A 20608-nucleotide genomic window follows, 5' to 3' on the forward strand; every position below is an offset into this window, starting at 1 on the left:
AGACACCCCTAATAAAAGCTAAGAAATAAGGCTAAAGTAAGGAGTACTAATACTTTCAGATTCAAAGCTATATAATGCTGTCCCAGCCCAAATAATTAGTACAAGGCAGGAGAAAACATATAATTACAGGCATTGCACTCTGGAGAAATGAGACAACCTATTAGGAAATCAAAGCTCCAGTTAGAATGGCACCAGTGCCATTGTGTACGTGACAGACTGGAATCAGGGAGTCATAGCTGAAATTAATCCAAGGAACCAGATCCTTTCATCAGGCTTGCACACTGACAAAAAATTTATTCTTTGTTCAGTTCTAGGGGTTTCAGTATATTCCACAGACAGTTTTTCATTCCTTTCTTTAAAGAAAAGACTTTTGCAGGAATATTTGGTAAAGACAGACACTTGGAGAATCTAAGGCCTCCACTCTCTGGCATAACTAGTCCTACCTCTAACCATTTCTTTCAGGGGTTGTCAGTAATGTCTGAAAATGGTAATATGAATGGGATTTTGGAAGCAGCCAATTCACAGTGGTCAATATTTGAATAAGAAAGTAATTTCATGAAGAGATAGGAAAAACATCTACAAACAGAAAAGTGTAGAAAAGAAATTTTAAAAACCCTAATTTCTGCATACAGGCTGTTCATGGGTGTTTGCCCAAGCAAGCCGTACAGCCTTAACTAGTTATGAAGCAATGATATATCTCCATGTGATTGAAAAAGCAGACTTTGGTCTATGAAGTCAAAGAGAAGGGAGCCCTTGAAGCACTGGCTCAATGAGCTTCCAGCTGCTAAACCAATTCAGAATGCTAATTTTAGGTCCAAAAGCTTCCACAAGCTTCCATAGTCAACTGAGATGGATGTTATTCTGTTGAAACCATCACTTAATAATATACTGCAAAGTGTCCCTAACAGCAACTACTTTGAGATTAAAGAGTCTATACTCAAGGTTTAACAATGCCAAAGAATGGACAATTATTTGGGATAAGACAGGGTTATTTCCATCTGACAAGTACCTTAAATATTAATTATTATTTATTTATAATATTTCTATGCTGTCTTTCCACTCAAACAGGGTCCCCAAGAAGCAAACATTAAAATATTAAAGCATTTCAGCATTAAAACAGCATTTAAAATAAAGTATATATAAAAATAATTCAATAAAAACATATAAACATACACATAAACATACATACTAAAACAGTTACTGAGAGTATACCAAGCAAAACAAAAAAGTCCACACCCACTGGCAGAAGACAACAATAGAAGGAGACAGATGACTCTCCTTGGCGTTCCAAATTTTTAACACCACAACTAAAAGGGCCCTTGCTTGGGTTTCCACCCTACGATAGCAGGTGTACATGAAGCAGGGCCTGTGGAGGACTAGAGGACTAGAGTAGAGAGGAAGGTTCATACGGGAGAAGGCTATCTTTAAAGTATGCTGGCCTCAAGTCATACAGAGTACCTTGAATTGGGCCTGGAAGCAAATTGGGAGCCAGTGTGGATGGAACAAGACTAGAGCGATATGGTCTCTACGACCTATTCCTGTCAACATTCCAGCCACAGCATTCAGTATCAAATCAGTATCTAGACAGTCATAAGTAGAATGCATTGCAGTAATCTAATCTGGATATTACTATGGCATACACCACAGTGGTAAGATTTTTCCCTTCCAGAAAAAGCTGCAGCTGGCTCACCAACAGGAGTCCCTGATCCAGGAGTATCCCCAAACTATGAATCTGCTCCTTTAGGGGAACTGCAACCCCATCTAGAACAGGGGATATCCCCATTCTTGGGTTAAACCTTCCCCCCCCCTCACCACCACCAGTAGTACCTCCATTTTGTTAGGCTTAAGTTTCAGCTTGTTAGCCTTCATCCATTCAAGAACTGCCTCATGCTCCTGTTTATAGTTTCCACAATTGTGGAATTCCCTGGAATTGTGAGATAGCTCAGAGCTGAGTGTCATCTGCATACCGGTGGTAACTCAACCCAAATCTCAACATGACTCCCAGCGGCTTTACATAGATGTTGAAAAGCATAGTGGGAGACAAGATGGAACCTTGGGGAGCCCTGTAGGCAAGAGGCCAAAAGATGAACAGTGGCACCACACTCTGAAACCTACTTTCAAGGTAGGACCAAAACTATATAACTGTGCCTCCCAATCCAAAAGACAGTCTAGAAAGATATGATAGATGCACCACTGCCCACTTCAAGGTCTCAGGGAGGCATTTACTGTCTCCCAGACCTAGTATGCCAGCCTACCACCCAACAGATTTAAGCAGTCAGGATGGACAACAGTCATACAATCAGGTGGTAGGTTTCAAACTTCCAAGAACCCTGTCCACATACTCAAAGTGGACAATATGATATCTGTGCCGAAAGATTATTGGGTGAATTATTTTAAAATACGTATTTCCTGGGGTTTACAACACTGTCTAACCTGACTTTGGTTTTGTAAAGGGCTTAGGAAATCAAGAAAATAAAAAGAAAGTGCAAGAGAGCTTCTCCATCACAAATGCAACAACTTGTGTCAAACAGTGAAAACAGATTTCACTACATTCACTGGTTGCCTTGGGAAAGTAACCATTTTGAACTTTCATTTTTTTCCCAGGGAAAAAGGAAATAACTCTCATCTACCTGACAGGATTGTTGCAAGGATAAGAGCAGTAAAGGAACATAAATAACTGAAAATATCAATCTCTGGCCACTTTTTCTTGCCACTTAGGAAGGACTCTTTTGAAGGATTTTCCTATATCTGAAGATACAAGTCTAAATTGGCCACGGTACTGCAATAATTAAAATCTAATATCTGGACCAGAACCAGTTCAGCATGAAAAGAAAAATACTACTATATGTGAGTGATCATGAAAAGGCACTAAGCAGTGAACATTACATTGGTATGGCAACAGAACCTAGCTTTTTCAAAGCAACACTTTCTCTTTTTGCTGTTATCATTTAATAATCCAGTAAAACCTTCCTGCTATTTTCATTTCAATTAGAGACATCCAACATCCTTTTAGATATAGAATTAGTCATTTGCCATTTACATCCTTCCACTGAATGGTCCATTTGAGGCTCTGAAGATGTTATGAAACAATTTAAAGGTAAAACAGCAGAAGCGTTCTTGGCTCAGAAGTAATACAAACAACCCAGAGGCTCTCCAAAGAATGCAAAAACATATAAACGGGATTTCCAAATGTACATACTAAACCAGAATGAGGCAATGGTTTATCTAACTCATGCTAATACATCCTGAAATGATTATATTTTCATGAATTCCATTTTAAAGATCACTGGCACATGCCAAACGAAAACAGAGAACATGAAGATAATAGGTAACAAAAATTTCAAAACACAAAAACAGTGTCATCCTTTTTTATTTGGAATAATCAAGATATTTATAAGGTGTCATGGGAGTCAAATTGAACCTTGCAGCAGACAAGCCACAGCACCTCAGAACGTGTGCCACAGGACTAGCTGCAATATAAAAAGCAGAGAGGATCTGGACTGTGTGCATCGCAGCAGTACTATCTGAGCTGCAATGTCCACTCTAGCTTTAGGGCACATGACAGCTCGGGCTAATCAGGATACCACAGGTTCCATAAAACCCTTGGTTTCAGCCTGCTTCTTCAATGTAGACAGCTTGTCTTCTGAAAGCAGATATAGCCCAGACTCTGATTGCTGGATCTTGCCTCCTACCTCAGACCCTTGTCTGACTTCTTGTACAACCCAACCCTCAGCCTGCTTTTGATCTCTTCTCCTGCATCAGTCCTTGGTATTTCACCTGAGTGTAGAGGCAGGCCTGCAAGACTGAGATGTTCTGCCAGGCATATGGTTGAAGCCAGATCAGTAGTCACCTAGAAGCCTTCCAACTGGCCTCCTGGTGGAGGGGTGGGGCATGTGACCATCTCTCCCTCCCCCCAGTATGAGTTACAGTTGATCATCTGGCCCCCATATGATTTATAGCTTGATTGGAAAGGCCTGTTCCTCTCTTTTACCCATCCCTTTGTGTTTTACTGGTGGGAGTTGGGTTGTAAGGCCGCTGTCTGGGAGTGGTGTCAATGGGATTTTTGATGTTTTATTAATGTTTTTAAATGTAACTTATGTTTTGCTGTTGTAACCCAACCTGAGCCCAGTTGTTGGGTGGGCAAGATAGAAGTTTAGTAAATAAAATAAATAAGATAGAAAGAAGAGAGCCTCAGTTGAGGGAAGAAGAAAACACAACTAGAATATGAAGAGAGCAGTAGGCTGGAAGAGACAAAGCAAGGAGGAACGCATGCTTAAGAGAAAGCTCTTGTGTTGAATGAAGCAGTAAAATTATTAATGAAGGAGGAACCTTCTCAGGCATGCACACCTTCTCCAGTATTTGATGCTGTCCATGCAGTTGTTGACTCTTCCTCGTTGGGTTCTGTACCAGAATGTGTCAAGTCAAGGAAACCAAGGGACAAGCAATCTTTACTGCATGCTTGGGTCAACCCCAAAAGCTGAGAATACCACAGGGGCACTGGGCACATAGGTATGCTGGTCGCCTGCATTCCCTGTATAACTGGGCTCTGCCACTTACAGTAAGCTTTACCAAGGCTCACTGCCAAAATTAAAAATGATAGAACTTATGAGCAGAGCAGACCAACTCTTCCAACCCAGCAGAAAGGAAAGGAGATGTGGCTGAGCAGCATAAAAAAATCACAGGACTATTTTTCAGCCATCATGTTAATGGCCCTGTCAGCCTTCCAGTTTTGCTATTGGCCAAACACAAATGGCATATTTTATGATATTTTGGTTGTAATAATGATTATTATTAATGGTGACAAAAAAGATTGGGTTTCTTATGTCTGTTCAAGTACTCAGGTCTGTTGTAAATTCTCAAGTGAATCTCATACATCCTTCTTTCCCCCCACCCCCGCCTTTTAAATTATTTTGCTCTAAAAACATGTGAGTAAAAAAAGTCAACCAAAATGATTAAGGAACTGCAACATGTTTAATACTAAGAAAGGCTAAAGAGTTTGGGACTTTTTAGTTTAGAAAAAGATGACTAAGGAGAAACTTGAAAGTGGTTTATAAGGGTTCAGAAAATTAACTTTTTTCTTTCTTTCATTCCACTTCATCACTCCATGAAACATGAATGGAAGATAGAGAACACATAAAAATGAAGTCATTGAAGTACTGAGAAGCTCAGCTGATTTTTAAAAATAATCTGACAAATTTATCAACAGGCCTTAGCCATGATGGCCAAATGAAACATCCACGTGCAGAGGCTTCTCTGAACAACCATCAGCAGGAGCTAAATGCTTGTGTATGATGTTGCTAGTATGCTGAGCTTGTGGGGTTTCCAGAAGCAGTGGGCTGACCCCTGGGATAATCACAAATAGTGAACACCATAGACACCTGGTCTGATCCAGCAGAAATCTTTTTATGTTCTTTCGTTTTAATTATACAGCAGAACAAAAGTAATTTCTACAAAATCTCCACAGAAACATGACCATTATACCAACAAAGGTCCAACTGAAAACACTTCAACAATCACTACCACCACTACTATGAGCCCACACCTATTTTGGATCCGTGTATACTTACTCTCTTTTTCCTTCAAAATTTTAGGTTTTTTTAAAATACTTTCCTTGCTGGTTATCATGTTTGTTGAATGTTTAAAAACAATCGGTTAAAACTCTCAGGGTTCAAACAATATGCCCTTACTTTGTAAAAGTTACTTTGACAAATGGACAAAATTATTTTTGGGATAATATTTATTAATGAAAGGGGAACTCTACTATCAACATCTCATGTTTGTTGAATGTTTAAAAACAACTGGTTAAAACACACTCTTCTGATCAGAGGAACTAGCAAACTGTAATCAAACTGAGGTAACTTTTCCCCTTCCCAATTTGATTCATAAGGAAACGGTATCAAAAATGTGGGAGAATTATATCATATTTTAAAGTTACTTTTCTTGTTGGACTTCATCTGCAACGCCATATCTAGTAATTACTTGGAGAAATATATAGTGTTTAAATGTCTATGAAAGTACCCTCATGAGCATCCTTGGAAGATCTAAAGATTACTAACTGCCAATCTGCCACTTGATGGGGTCTTTTGGAAGGACAATCCTTCCTTAGCTCTGCTGACAATATCACACTGCCCAGGGACACATTTTAGACCCTCACAATCCAAACCAACTGTGCAAAGCAATTTCTATAGAATAAGAATCCTGAGAATGCTGAAGGTGGACATTCCTACAACTGAAATGTAAAAGGGCACCTTTTCTTATTTAAAAGCCTGTCTTAAAGCAAATTTAGTAATAGAACAAGAGATAAAATTGCAATGGTTGAAGAAGAGAAACAGAGGAGAGACACAGAATTATCAGAAGTTCTCATCTAGCTATCATTTGTGAGCACTACCACACAGGAAAAACATGTATTAATTTGTGGGATATCTAATTCGCCTTTCTATCTAAAGGCCTCAAGATGGCTATCAAGAAAATAAATAATTCCATGTAACATACAAGACAACAATCACAACAATACAGGGCTTCAGCAGCAGTGGTGCCAATCCTGAACTTTAACCCAGTCCAAAAGAAGTCTTTGCTCTGGGCCAGAAGGCCCGTAAGGATGGTGCTAGTCTTAGCACAGTGCCTATCTATGCACTTTTAAAAAAAATGCTATGGACATCCTGTGAACTGCAACTTTAATCATTTAAAATATATCCTGCCTCATTTCCTTAGACCCAAGGTGCCTAACAAAGTAACAAGAAGATGAAAACATAAAAATAACTATCAACAAGAGAAAAACATCAACATATTTGTTTTAAGAAAGCAGAACTGTAATTTGTCACAAAGGAGGAATTGATGCTCTATAACATTATTTTCAGAACTATATTCTAGTTCATAAGAATAGCCTCTTAGAAACTTTTTTTGATAATTTATTTTAAAATATCACTCATATTGAACAGGAAAGAAGAAACCTTAAGAATGAACAGAGCATGGTTTCCAGTTCTGAAAAACACCAGGCTAACAAAACACTCTATACACAACAATAGCCCTGCAGAGAAGATTAGCACATCAAGTACCAATCCATATGCAAAAGAACCTCCTCAGGATACAGTGAAGCCTCCCGCCATTAGCATTCCACACCCTGGGAAACTCTTACAGGATGACTCAGCTCAACCCCACTCCTCCTGAGTAGATATAAATGACCTGCCAACATCTTTTCCACACTGTGACACTGAGAGATTTTTGTCTTTTGGTGCTACACCTCTGAAGATGCCAGCCACAGCTGCTGGCGAAACGTCAGGAACTACAATGCCAAGACCACGGCAATACAGCCTGGAAAACCCACAGCAACCATCGTTCTCCGGCCGTGAAAGCCTTCGACAATACAAGGATAACAACCATTCTCGAAGATGAAAATTATCTAAAAGGGCCAGTACATACACAGGTGGTATGAAATCCATGCCTCCTTCTCATTCTCCCACAGAAATCTTTTGAAAAGTTAATTTCCCACCTGTTGCCACTCAAAATCAGAGGTCTCTGAGTGGTGCTCTCTGCACTTTGGAACACCCAGTTTCACAAGATCCAACAGACCTGCTGAACTGTTGCTTTTAAGGAGCTAAAGAAAACTTCTTTCCACTGAGAAAGGGCTGAACGCATTTATTTCAGTTACCTACCTGCCTTCACTCTTATAAGCTTTAAAACTATGCTGATCAAAGACTTTATCACCTTTGTTACATTACATTCTAATTTTGTACTTCAGTACTTTTATTGTGAACCACAGTGAGGGCTTCTGAGGTCAAAGGGCTGAATTAAAAAAGTTTAAAGCTAAATAAAATATTTATTCACGTGCCCACAGGTTACAGCTTGCAGCGGGCAATAGGACAATGCCCTGCACTTGTGTAACTTTCTGAAATATTTGAACCTGGTCACTACTGAAGTTGTATTAGGGTGGCCAGATGTCTTCTTTTTCAGTCTTTGAAAAAAAACTGGTTCTCTGAAACATCCCAGTTGCAAAAAGTTGGTTGACAGGTTGGTTTGTTCTTTGGCTAAAGAAAACTTTTTTACAAACATCTGAGTAACTATCACACAAAGAGATGTATAAGTATATACAAATTGGTCATATTTCACCCCCTTTCCCTCTTTGCTGGTCATCCATAGACCACCACTTGAGAAGTATCACTGAAAGGGTAAGTCTAAACAGTGTTATACGCTAGGTCCACTAACTTCAGTGGATTTAAAAGGGGTAACTCTATTTAGAATTTCACTGAGACTTGGATGGCACATTGGTCCATCAAAGCTTTAATAGATTATGCAGAGACTCTGGATTTCCCACCCTAGGCAAGCTGTAACAGCTTGAGATGGAGGCAGGTAGTCAGACTTCCAGATTTGCAGGCATGGCTTTCCCCCTCTTGAGAAATTCCTTCCCAAGTTTTGATAAACATCTTTCATCTTACTGCTAAGAAGCACTTTGCCAGGACCACACTAGGGAGACATTAAGAAGTTTAGTGAGGCCTCAACTTCCCCCTGGAATAGGCGAGGAGAGTAGCTCCAACCAGAAGGGTCTCGAGCTGCTGTGGTCATTGGCATCTCTATGAGGTTCACCAGAAATAGGTTTCCCAAGACAAAGTTGCCAACTGCCTGGAAAAAAAAGTGCCTTCTCTCTTTGACAGGCCAATTTACCAGATGATGTTATCGACCTCCGTGCCACTACTAATCACTTCCAGGCATTAGGCGTCCATTAAAGAGACGGGACGGGACATCCCCCACCCCGCGCCGGCTTCCTCCGGTGGAGCGCCAGAGAGACAAACCGAGAAAGGAGCTTGGCTTGGTTGCCGCCGATTCCCCTGGATGCCTGCCTGCCCGCCCGCCCGCCCTCTTCGGCTAGGTAGGTCAGCTCCCCTTACCTTCTCCTCCGGCGCAGCGCCCAGAGCGCCCAGAGCGCCAGAGCGGTAGCCAGAGCCAGGCCAAAGATGTCGAGGAGGCCCATCGCTGGGGGAGCCGGCGGGCTCGTGCTGCTGCTCCTGAGGCCGCGACGCGCCAGGGAAAGTTTGCCCCTCTCTCAGGGCCCCCTGCGGCACTTCAGGAAGTTCGGAGCTGGGCGCGCAGAGAGGTAGAGCCGCTTCCCGCCTTCCGAGCCCAGGAGAAACGGTGGGCGGCCCCAGGGAGAACGCCCAGTCCCCGCCTCAGCCTCACGCAGCGAGGAAAGGGCTACCCGACGCCTGAGCCGCCGCCCCTCTTCCCAGAAGGAATTGGATGCCTGCCTGCCTGCCTGTTTCAAGGGAGAGCGAAGAGGAAGTGGAGAAGCCTGCACGCGCAAAATAAAGGAGGAAATTCGTTCGCGCCGCTGGTTGCAGAAAAGAAGAGACAGCGCAGTGCTGGAAGAAACTTCTGGAGTAGGGGGGACTTCATAGACTTTCACACAAATATATACAGTGAAAGCTACAGGGACACGCTTCGAAGGGGCGGGGGCGGGGGCGGGGCATGGCTGTGTGGCTCGCTCTTGCCCCAGTGGCAGGGCGCGCTGCACCTACTGCATCGTCTACAGATGCTTATCTATCCTGTTCTTGAAACAGGGGAGATAGGCAGGATAGATAGATTCGGCAATCTTCCTTGTTTAGGCTGCATTGAGTATTTTAGTAGTAGATATTACAGAGGATATGGGTATTACTTATTCAACACTTTTTGCTCTCTCCAAGCAGGAAAACAGGAAGCAAAACCCAACCAAAATATACAAAGAAATCAGACCCAAACGGGGTGGGGGAGGGGAGGCTATACAACCAATAAAACTTCTCAGTGGCGTTAACTGACCCTCTCCTAATACATAAGCGTGGGCTCTCAGTGGTGAGAGAAATGCTCTATAGACATACTCAGGGGACATGTTATATGTTAGTGTTACTTCACCCTGACCTGGGTAGCCCAAGCTAGCCTGATCTTAGATGCTAAGAAGGGTTGGCCTTGATTAGTACTTGGATAGGAGACCACCAAGGAAATCCAGGGTTGCTATACAGAGGCAGGCAATGACAAACCACATCTCTTGCCTTGAAAACCCTAGGCAGTTGCCATAAGTTAGCTATGACTTAACACACATTATTATTATCATCACATCCTCTGACTGAGCTGTGCTTCTGAAAAAAGTTACAAGGGCTGATCTCAGAAGGTTACAGATCAATTCTGTAGGTAAATCACCTAGTAGACTTTGACCTGAGAAGATAAGAAATGGGTGTTCTGCCCCTGAACAGCTCTTTGTATCTCGGCCACTGCAGCAATTAATTCTTTATTTAAAGACCTGTTTTTCTAGGTAAGCTTTTTATAGTTAGCGTTATCGTGGTTTTTATCCCATCCTTGAGAGCCAGTGTGATGTAATGGTTAGGATGTCAGACTAGGTTCTTGGAGACCCAGGCTTGAATCCTCACTTTGCCATGGCAGCTTGCTGGATAACCTTGGCCAGTCACACATTTTTAGCATAACCTAGCTCAGAGAGTTGTTGTGAGGATAAAATAGAGAAGAAAATGATGTAAAATCCTTTAAGTGTCCATTGGAGAAAAAACTGGGGTTTAAATGACGTAAAATAAATAAAAACAGGTGATCAAGTTTATCTCTTCCATTTGTCTTCACAACAACTCTGTGAGGTGGTTTAGACTGAGAGAATAACTGGCCTAGGGTCACCTGGTAGCCTTCATTGCTGAGTGGAGATCATAAACACAGTATGGTCCAGCATTTCTATTATACTGTACTGTGTCTCCATCGCAGTGGACCCTACCTGAAGAACTTCTCTCTGTGTATGGCATTTTGTCTTGCTTCACTGCAGGTGTTCCACTGTTGAGGCACTTAATGTGAGGAGTTTTGCAGCTTTCACATAAACAGCTTATTAAGATTATATAGCTGAAGGAGGACCTCCTAAAGGCTGGATTATAAAAGTGCTAAGTCATTTCCCCCAGGTATTTTCTTCAGCTGGGGTTCCATGCAGGAGGTATTAGAGTGCCTGCAGTGTAGACCTTTGTTTTGCTGCAATTAGGGGAACAAGACCGATAATGGGGTGACTTTAAAACAGGGAAAGAGGTTGTGGTGCCACCAATCCAAGCTTTCATCCTTGGGTATGGTTGGAGGGTATATAATAAAGTAGCCCTGCTGTTGCTAAGAAAGCCTGGATTGGATCAGCAGTCAGACCCGTCCTCCTACTGAGAGTCAGTTTACTAATATGAAATCCTAAACAACCTTCCACATATAGCATAAGTGCAAGGTACTGCCAGGCTTGAAATAAAACAAAATGGATGTCAGCCAGGCAAGAGTCTAGAAAAAGATATTAGAAGGTGAGTCAGAGCGGTTGACTGACTAAAGACCTCCTCCACATAAAGACACATAATTTAGGACAATGGGCCTTCTAAGAACTCCTGACTAATCTCATCCACACCCTGCCTCACTTCCCCTCACCACCTAATGCTATTAATCAAACCTGGTAGCTTTTCCTGTCTGGTACTCACAGAGTCATCAAGCACCATTTACACCCATAGTCCACCTCAGGTAGACCTATTAAGCCTCTCCCAAACTCATTATCCACCTCTGGAAAAACCATCAAGTTATTGTTTTTGGGACAATGTCAGCTTGCCCCAGGAAGCATTGTGCCCTATATCTGGAGTCCCTAGCCATCAGTGCATGTCTTGTTTTCTTGGATTCGTTCACAAGTCCACAAATCTGTTTAGGCCTCTTCTCAGTAAAACATTGGTAATTTTGCTCCTGCCTCCATAGACTTGTAACCTAGACTTGTAACCTAGTTATCACCCCCCTGAAACTGCTTTTTCCCCTTTTCCTCCCTGATTTTCTTTTAGTTAGCCTTGTGTGTGTGTGTTGTGGGGGGGGGGGTTGTATGTTTGTCCTTTCTCTTTAATTAAAAAAAACGCTTTTTGGTTAAGCAAGCATCTGTCTGGCTTATTTTGAGAGTTCTCTTAAGGAAACAATCCCTGTAAACATAGGGGGAGAATCCCAGTTACAAGTCTCACTTGTTTCCTTGAAGCTGATTCCACCAAGTAATTATTTGGGTAAAAAAGTGGGAAGATAAAATGTAAGAACAAATAAATAAAAGCTGCAAGGGATTTTTTATGTTCTCTACCATGTTGAATTTCTCTGGATTCAATTGTGAAGTCAGGTTTCCATCCTCCCTTTTCACACAATGCTTTTTCAAATACTTGTAACCAACACAGGTGTATGGATAAATTCTTGTACTTATTCTTGAAGATATCCCCACAGCAGCATCATAATAGTTCCAAATGATCTCCAGTAATTTATTTAGGTAATTTATATTCCACCTCCCCAGAGACATGCTGCTATCACAGCTTGCTGACCAGTGTTTTCTGAAAATATGGACCAATGACCACCCTTCAGCTCATCATGGTGCATTTAAAACAACCTTCTGTATTAATTTACCCTTGATGCTTCCTGTTACTAGTTGCACATGACTGTATTATTTTTTTCAATAACAGCTTGTCCACTGATAGCAATTCATGTCTGATTTCAAACATTTTTACAAAGCACAACTCAATTCTTTGGAATGAAAGACTTTTTAGTAAGAAATCCCATTATGCTTTATTTTCTATCCCATCTTGACATTTTGTAGCATTTTAAAGCAGAAAGCTAAAATGATGGGATTTATGGAATTCTGTTTAGAGACTACTGTTTTCCGGTATTACTTTAAAGGTCAAAAATATATCCAAGTGTAAAGGAAAGGCATATAACATGTCAGCAGCTTTCTAGGCAGCTCTGTGCCACCAGGTTTCCAGATGAGCCTCTCAGTCTCTTGGCACAGATAAAATTCCTAAATAGCTGGACTGAAAGAACAATGGTTTCTATTCTTCTGTGTCAGGAAAAGCCAAGTTCAGCGACCTTTCATCTTCTCCACTTCTTGTTAAAGATATTTTGACAGCTGCATGCTGAAGCCGAAGCTGCTACTGCTGCAACATGTTGAAGAGGATGGGGTTCTCAGGTCTTTAGAATGTTTGTGGTTTATTGAATATTTTAGCAGGCTGCCAAAATCCCCCTGAGGAATAGAAAGGAGAGAAGGGAAATGAAGGTTAACACCTAACACTTGATGTAAACCTTAATGAAATGTTGCATGGAGAAATAATTTTGTGTCAAATATGTAAAGGTCAATTGCAAGCAGACAACTGAGTGAGAGCTTCAAAAATTATTCTTCAGGGAATGCATTTTGTAATCTAAATGTGGCTTTTTCAGTTCCTCTTAACATTACCCCATTCCTATCCAAAACAACAATTTTATTTATTCATTTATTTTATTTACTTTATATATTAACCCCCTTTTGTTGACATGCAAGGCGGATTGCATAGTTCTAAAAGCAATGTAGTGAGGAGCAGTATAATACGTAAAAAAGAAAAACAATGCAGCTGGATTACACAAATAAAGAGCAATGAAATAAAAGTGGCACAATACATCCGGAATGAACTAGATTTCACAAGAAATAGAAGACAGTATACTATATTAAATAAACAATGCAGTATGAAGGGGGATGAGTTGTTTTTGCCATGATACTCTAGAACCAACAATCCTAGTTTCAATGGTTTATATTGTAGTTGAGCAAATGTATTGTCAAAAAGGCTCCCCAAATTTGGATCAAATGCAAAGACCAAAACATTAACATTGAAATCCTAAGCAGAGTTACTCCAGTCTAATTGATTTCCATAGGCTTAGACTGGAGTACCTCTGTTTAGGATTTCACTGCAAATAAACATATTTTGGATAAAATCCACAGGAGAGGCCACCTCCTCCTGTACTGTCCCGCCCTCTAGCTAAGATCCTCTTTTCAAGCTCTGCTTTCTGTAATCCTGCCTGCAGAGGGGAGTACAGTGTGACTAGACAGAGAGCATTTTCAGTGGTGGTGGCACCTTGCCTTTAGAATACCCTCTCCCTTGAGTCTTGCCTGGTGCCTACCTTACCATTTTTTAGGTGCCAGTCCAAAATATTTCTTTCACTCAGGCTTTTCATAAAGTTTTTTTGTCTTTTAAAAAGCTGTTTTATGGTTTGTTTTTAGACAGAGGACTAGATGTTTTTTTAGATTATTCGATTGTTTTATTCTGTTTTATATTCAAGGATTATTTTTAATGGCTTGTTTGTAATACTGATAATTAATATTGGGCCTTGACCCAGATAGTCCAGGCAAGCCTGATCTTATCAAATCTTGAAAGCTAAGCAGGGTCAACATGGGTTAGTAATTTGATGGGAGACCTCCAAAGAATACCAGAGTTGTGGAGGCAGCCAATGGCAAACCGCATCTGTTAGTCTTTTGCCTTGAAAACCCAGCAGGGGTCACCATAAGTCAGCTCTGACTTGACGGCATTTTCTACCACCAAGTAATGTTGATGATTTTATGGTATTGTTTGTACTTGTGAACCACCTCAGGCAAGGTGATATATAAGTTCCCTAAATACATAAAATAAATAAGTTCTAAAACAATGTCATGGGGCTGCCAGTGTGATGGGGCTGTTCATTTAAGAAGGGCTTGCAAAAGAGACATTCCTGTAGGATTTTTCCCAAATCAATGTTCCCAAAAACTGCTAAATTCAAATATTAAAGAAAAGGAATGAACCAAAAATATAACTCATTTACAATACCAACATAGGCCTTCCTAAAGAACTTGCTGCAGTAAATAAAGTGGTGGGGCCTGTATACAAAAACTGAAGCAAGTTTCCTTGGGGAATAGAAGCTTTATAGCTTTATTTTTAAAAACATATATAAGATTATCTTTTTTCCAGACAAGTAGGATTCAAGATTAAAAATCATACCAAACATCAAACTGCCATCAAGACACTGCAACAAAGCTGCTAAAAAGTTCTGTCTTGGAGCTCTGTCAAAATTGCAGAGGAAAGTGATCCTAATTTCTCTTCTATATGGTTAGAGTGACTATAGTGGGGGGGAAGCTGCATAATGCATCTTTGTAGGGTTATGGATAATTAGCTAGTGCTGCTGTATGGAGTGAAGTTGATACATGGGCTTATATTTGAAGAGACAGCCCTTCACATATGTAGGTCCCGGACTCCCGGATGGTGAAGGTGTGACAGGCTGCTCTTTTTAAAAGCTTAGAAGTGCTGTACAAATAGCTGAAAGACTGTGAAGGGTTAATGCTTCACAGAAGCAGAGAGGTTTGAGTGACAGGCAAATTCAAGGAATCTGATTGGGTAGCATGAGCTGAACAGAGAAAGACTTCTGAACTGGATGCTGGGAAGAGGGGAGACTGATTTCAGCCCTATCTGAGACGAGTCGAGTACTGACTAGAGATGGGCATGAACCAAAATATGAACCAAAGTTCATCACAAACCAGGCTGGTTCATGGTTTGCGAACTAGCAGTTTTTCAGAGCCCATTTCTGATGAACCACCACAAACTTTAGGGCAGTTCGTTTGGGTCATTTTTTGGTTCGTCACTGCAGACAGTCTGGTGCCAATCAATCAGTTTCCTAGGCAACGGGGGTTGGGCTTTCTGCAGACCTTATGCTGGCTCGGAAGAGACCTTCTGCTGACCTGGAAGTTATGGTTTGCTGGCCTGGAAGTGACGTGTTCACGAATCAAAAACAAACTGGTTTGTGAACTGGGGCAGGTTCGTGAAAGTTCGTGGTTCATTAAACGTGATGAACTACAAACTGCATGGTTCATTTTTTTCTGGTTTGTGGCCATCTCTAGTACTGACAGTTTCGAGATTCAGCCCTGACTGGGAACAGTTTAACACAGACAGGAGAACTGGGGGAAAGTTGGCACAGAAGTTCAGGAAGTAGGCACAGAATCCCATTTAGGCCAAAGAAAGGGAATAGATATTCTAGTGAGAGGATAATTTCTCTACCTAGTCAAACAGGGACTTAGCTCTGAAGAGTGAAGAGATCCCTGGTCTGATGCGGTTAGAAACTGCCTTGGGAGTAGCTTTTCCAGCTTCCAGATGGTGGCTGGAGATTTCCTGTAATTACAACTCATCTCCAGGTGACAGAGATCAGTTCCCTGGAGAAAAGGGGGTTTGGGTACTGGAAAGAGGGTATCAGCCTTCTGGAAACCAAAGAAAGTAAGCAAATACTCAAAGAAAGTGTACTAGAGTGTTTGAGAAAACACTGGAACAAAAGCTTGTCAACATAAAGCTTTAAGTAACTATAAAGAGCTTAAGAAACTCTTATTAGTCTGAAACATTGGACCTGAAGTCTGTGCATGTACTGATTTTACCTCAGAGTTATCTATATTAAGTTACCTCAGAAATTTTCAACCCTGATTTCATCTAACCTTTCCCATCTATGTTAAATAAAATATTTTGTTATTTTTTAATTTAAATGCCATTTGTTTGTCAAAAGGGGTTGTTATTGAGGGGCTAGACTCAAAAACTCGGAAACTACTAGCAACCTATGCAAAGAGCACAAGATAGGTATGATATGAGCTCTGTGGCCTGCCCTTAATCAAAGCCATTTTGCACTAGTCACAGTTCCTGAATTATATTCAAAGGCAGCCCTATAAAGAATATGTTACAATAATCTATACTCAACCAAATGTTAAGCATTTCCAGTTGCTACACCTCTTCATTTTAGCCTCAATGTTTGCTGAAGTTTTGTCCCTGTTTTTAATTATAACACACAAATTGTTTGTGACTTTGAATTTACTCCCTTCCAAAAATTGCCTTTTTGGCTGCTCTCCTGGAGCCACTTGTGCTTCAGGAACCTCACAAGCGTCAGTGGGATTTTGCCAATCAAAGTGCTTTTAGGCTAGCAGCCTTAGAGTTCAGAACTCAAATTATGCCTAGCAAAAAATGATCAGCATTGTTTTGAAATATTCAAATGAAAGTATTCATGGCAGAAATCACTGAGGAATAGGACTCTGCACCCCCTCAGGGCTGCACACATGCAGTCTCTCCTTGTATGCTGTTTTGAAAGTTTACCACAAAAGTTGCACAAAAAAAGGTGATTTGTGTTTTGGGATGCTCATTCATTTTCAGGAACTTTTTTTTAGCAACTGTTAGAAATGAGTTGGAGCCAGTTGTGTCTGAAATGGAACCAAAAGCCACAAAAGCAGATGGCGTAGCATGTACAGAAAAGTGCTGTCTGGAAATACGAGGTATGCTAGTCTAATGAAGAACCTCAAGGACTAGACTCTCTGCTTATCATCAACCTTTGAATCTGCCCCCATTCCCATATTCTCACAGGCACTATTGCAAATGAGAAAAAACAAGCAGCCAAAGGGATTTGAAAGTCACATCATGTTTACATTGTTGCCCTATACAGTTAGAGTTGGCTTTTGAAAGCCATCAGCAATTTGAACTCTTAACGTAATGAACCCTTGTACATATTAAAAGATACGTTGAGTATTTGTAGAAATAGTTTCAATTTGTTTTTTTTTTCAACAGGAAATTAAAAATAAATTAAAATTAAAAATAAGAGGCTCCATCCAGAGATTCTCATTGACAATATGTATTTATTTACTCAGGTCCTGAATGTGATTTAAACTGTTTTGATACAAAAATTCAGAGTATAGGGAAAGAAACTGGGTCTCATATGCCCCTTTTTGCTTTATGAAGCTCAACATAGACCTAATGCAATCTTACATGTTTTTTTAACATGTTAGATACTGTTTATGTGCTGTTATTGGATTAGAGAGAGTGTGGCAAATGGGTCCTTAGAAACTTCTATTCTCACTCCTACCTCTTAGTTTCTTTTTTAGATCTCTTTTCTTCCCTTTAATTAAAAGGTAAGATAACCTCTAGGGTTAATAGGGGAAATACCAGGGAGGTAGATGGAACCTCATAAATTTCTTAATTTTTAAAACATAAACTAGTGGTTAAGCTAAGTCTACCTATATACTTCCCCCCCCCCGCCTCTTCATAATGAAAATACAAGTACTAAATTTTAGATGGCTTGGGTTCAGACAGATGAAAGAGGGTAGGCTGGTACAAAAATCTCTTTCCATACTTCTCTCCTTTAAGAAAATATTTAGTTAATGATATATATAAATAAATAGGACTAGCAATAGAAATATAAAGATATGGCTGTTTACTTCTTTTTCTGCTCTTTTTTCCCTCTGTTCTGGAATGATTAAGGGATTAATATCCTAGGCTTAAAAATTAAAGGATTGAAAAGTGCCTTAAGAAGATGCTCACAAAATATAAATAACTGTATGAAATGAGAAAAGAAATGGAATAAGCAAGGAAACTTTAAAAAGCAAGGAAAACTAAAAAATGCCTGGAGAGATCTAAATGGACAGTTGAAGGTATAAAGGGGGAAAGGGGGGGTACTCGGTTATTCAGTCGCTTTCTTTGTGGATTGATGTCTATATTGTAAAACTCTTGAAATACTGACTATACAATGACTGTCTTGTACATGAATCTGATACTAAAATGCTTTTTTTCCTTCTTTACAATAACCTAATAAAATTTATATTATAGACAATATGTATTTGTTTAGAAAATGTAGATGCTGCCTCTAGAGACCCGCTTAAGGTGATTGACAAAAGAGCAGGTTGCTGCCACAGATGAAATCTCCTGTTCATGCACCTGCCAAACAGATGGTTAGTACTGTTGACTCTGACCTGTTATTGGGGGGTTATAGGAGGTCAATGGGATTCCGTCCTCCACCAATCTTCCCCAATAGGTGATTAGCAGAATCAGAAATGACTGTGCCTTCTGTCAGGGGATGTTCCTCTGGATAGATCCAGCAAGGATCACCATTTGTAATTGATCTGATGACTACTGATGTGAACAGATCCAGCAAAGAGCACCATGAATTCAGAACTAGATGCTGAATTTTGCACAGGATAATCTGTACAAAAGCCTACTCCTGGTGAATTATAGTGCAAGTTGTTGACATACTTTTCAGTGTATTTAGTTATGTACCTATTCCTTAAAAATCTTGTTGATTTAACTGTCACTATTTCCCTTAAGTTCACCTCCAACTGCCTGTATTTTGGTGTGTGCAGGTCTATTTTTCAGTGTTTCCAGAACAGCAGGCCTTGTGCCTAGAAAGGCCAGCATCAGCACATCTGTTACAGAAAGGGACATTTTCAAAAAGAAAAAATGATGATCTTAATTAAATTTAATTTGAAATTGAGACAGGAACCCCCTTTAAGTAAGCTTAGAGACTATTTAAAACATTTCAGCAGAGACTCAGATAAAATTTACTAGGCATTAAGAAGCATACAATCTAATCCAAAAGGATGCAAATCTTATTAAATGGCAGAGTCAAGGAAACAAAAAAGATTTCCTTTAAAAAGTAGAAATCTTGCCTAAATGTGGGAAATTTAAAAAAAACTGTTCAAAATGAAAATTGATATGAAAACAAGTTCTGAAAACATAGAATTGGAATAAATGGTCACTTTTCACAAAACAGAAAAATAAGCTGTGGTCTCCTCCAGTCTGCATTGGGGTTGGTGCCATTTATTCATAAATGATCTGGAGTCTGAGGTAAGTAGTTTGTAGCCAATTTTACAGATGACACAAAAGTATTCAGGATAGTCAAGACCAAAGCATATTGTGAGGAACTCCAAAAACACTGGGAGATGAAATTGATTAATAGACTCAGTGCAGACAAAAAAAGTACTATTTCCCACAGCACATAGAATTTGCTACCACAATATATGTTGATGTTTAGATAGGTTTTCACATCAGACAAATTAACTGATGAATGAACTAATCAATGAATATTAACCATGACAGCCATGTTGGAACCTCTATCAATACCAAATGCTAAAGACAAAAGGGAGAGCTGTTATACTGATGGCCTGCTTGTAATCTTGCCAGAGTCATCCATTTGGCCTCTGTTCAAAATAGATTCTGCACTATATGGACTCTTGATCTAGCAATGCTTTTTATAAACTTGATTTATAGAACTTTTTTACTGTGCCCTTCCTCCAGTAAGTTCAGGGTGGCATATAAGGATTTGTCCTCTCCTCCATTTTATCCAATCAGTGTGGTTTAAGACTATCCAGCAAGTTTCATAATAAGTGAGGATGTTATCCTAGTCTTCCTGGTCCTGGTCAATATTATAACCACTATGCCAGCAGGGCTAGCTCTAGATTATGGTAGGTATTAGGCAAGAAAACCATTAAGTCCCCCCAGCACAAATGCTATGCACTCTTACAATCAGGCCCCATTAATGAGCCTGAGGTAGCCTCTCAACTTTACCAGATGCCAGCTCTATCCATGTGCTAGGGCCTCTGCTACCATGGCCCCAGCCAGCACTGCAGAATGGAACCAGCACAGGTTGTTCACTCAAATAACTGGTTGTTATGTATGTGGTGTGTCACAGGGAGGAAAAGATTAACATGCTGTTTTCTGAGACACATTCTGGTCCCAGTTGAATAAAATCCAACTGCTGTCCAGCATTGATCTCGGTAGTTCTTTACCTCTGCCTCTCCACATTGTTTTGCTCATGCTCAGGACAGAGAATATAAGATGGTCACAAATGGACTGGAAATAAGAAATTCATTTATTTGTAAAACTGCTACTGAACGTCTGTCATTTCTTTAATATGGTTTAGATTTGAATTCTGTGTTAAACTCACTGTAGACTGAAAGGGTGAGAATACAAAATGAAATATTTCAAATAATTAATACTGTTGCTTAATGCATTATCCTAAGTGTGGAATACTGCAGAACTGAGTTCATTTA

General features: G+C 40.2%; 1 protein-coding gene across 1 annotated transcript in view; it reads right to left on the reverse strand.

The window, feature by feature from the left end:
• Positions 1 to 9188, reverse strand: part of LOC129333204 (cytochrome P450 7B1) — a 147169-nt gene extending 137981 nt beyond the window's left edge. The window contains exon 1 of the mRNA XM_054984702.1: positions 8883 to 9188. Within this exon, the coding sequence (XP_054840677.1) occupies positions 8883 to 8965 (83 nt within the window). The 5' untranslated portion in view covers positions 8966 to 9188. The remainder of the gene's footprint in view (positions 1 to 8882) is intronic.
• Positions 9189 to 20608: the final 11420 nt, after the last annotated feature.

Source organism: Eublepharis macularius, chromosome 7 (genome assembly GCF_028583425.1).
Source record: "Eublepharis macularius isolate TG4126 chromosome 7, MPM_Emac_v1.0, whole genome shotgun sequence".
NCBI lineage: Eukaryota > Metazoa > Chordata > Lepidosauria > Squamata > Eublepharidae > Eublepharis > Eublepharis macularius.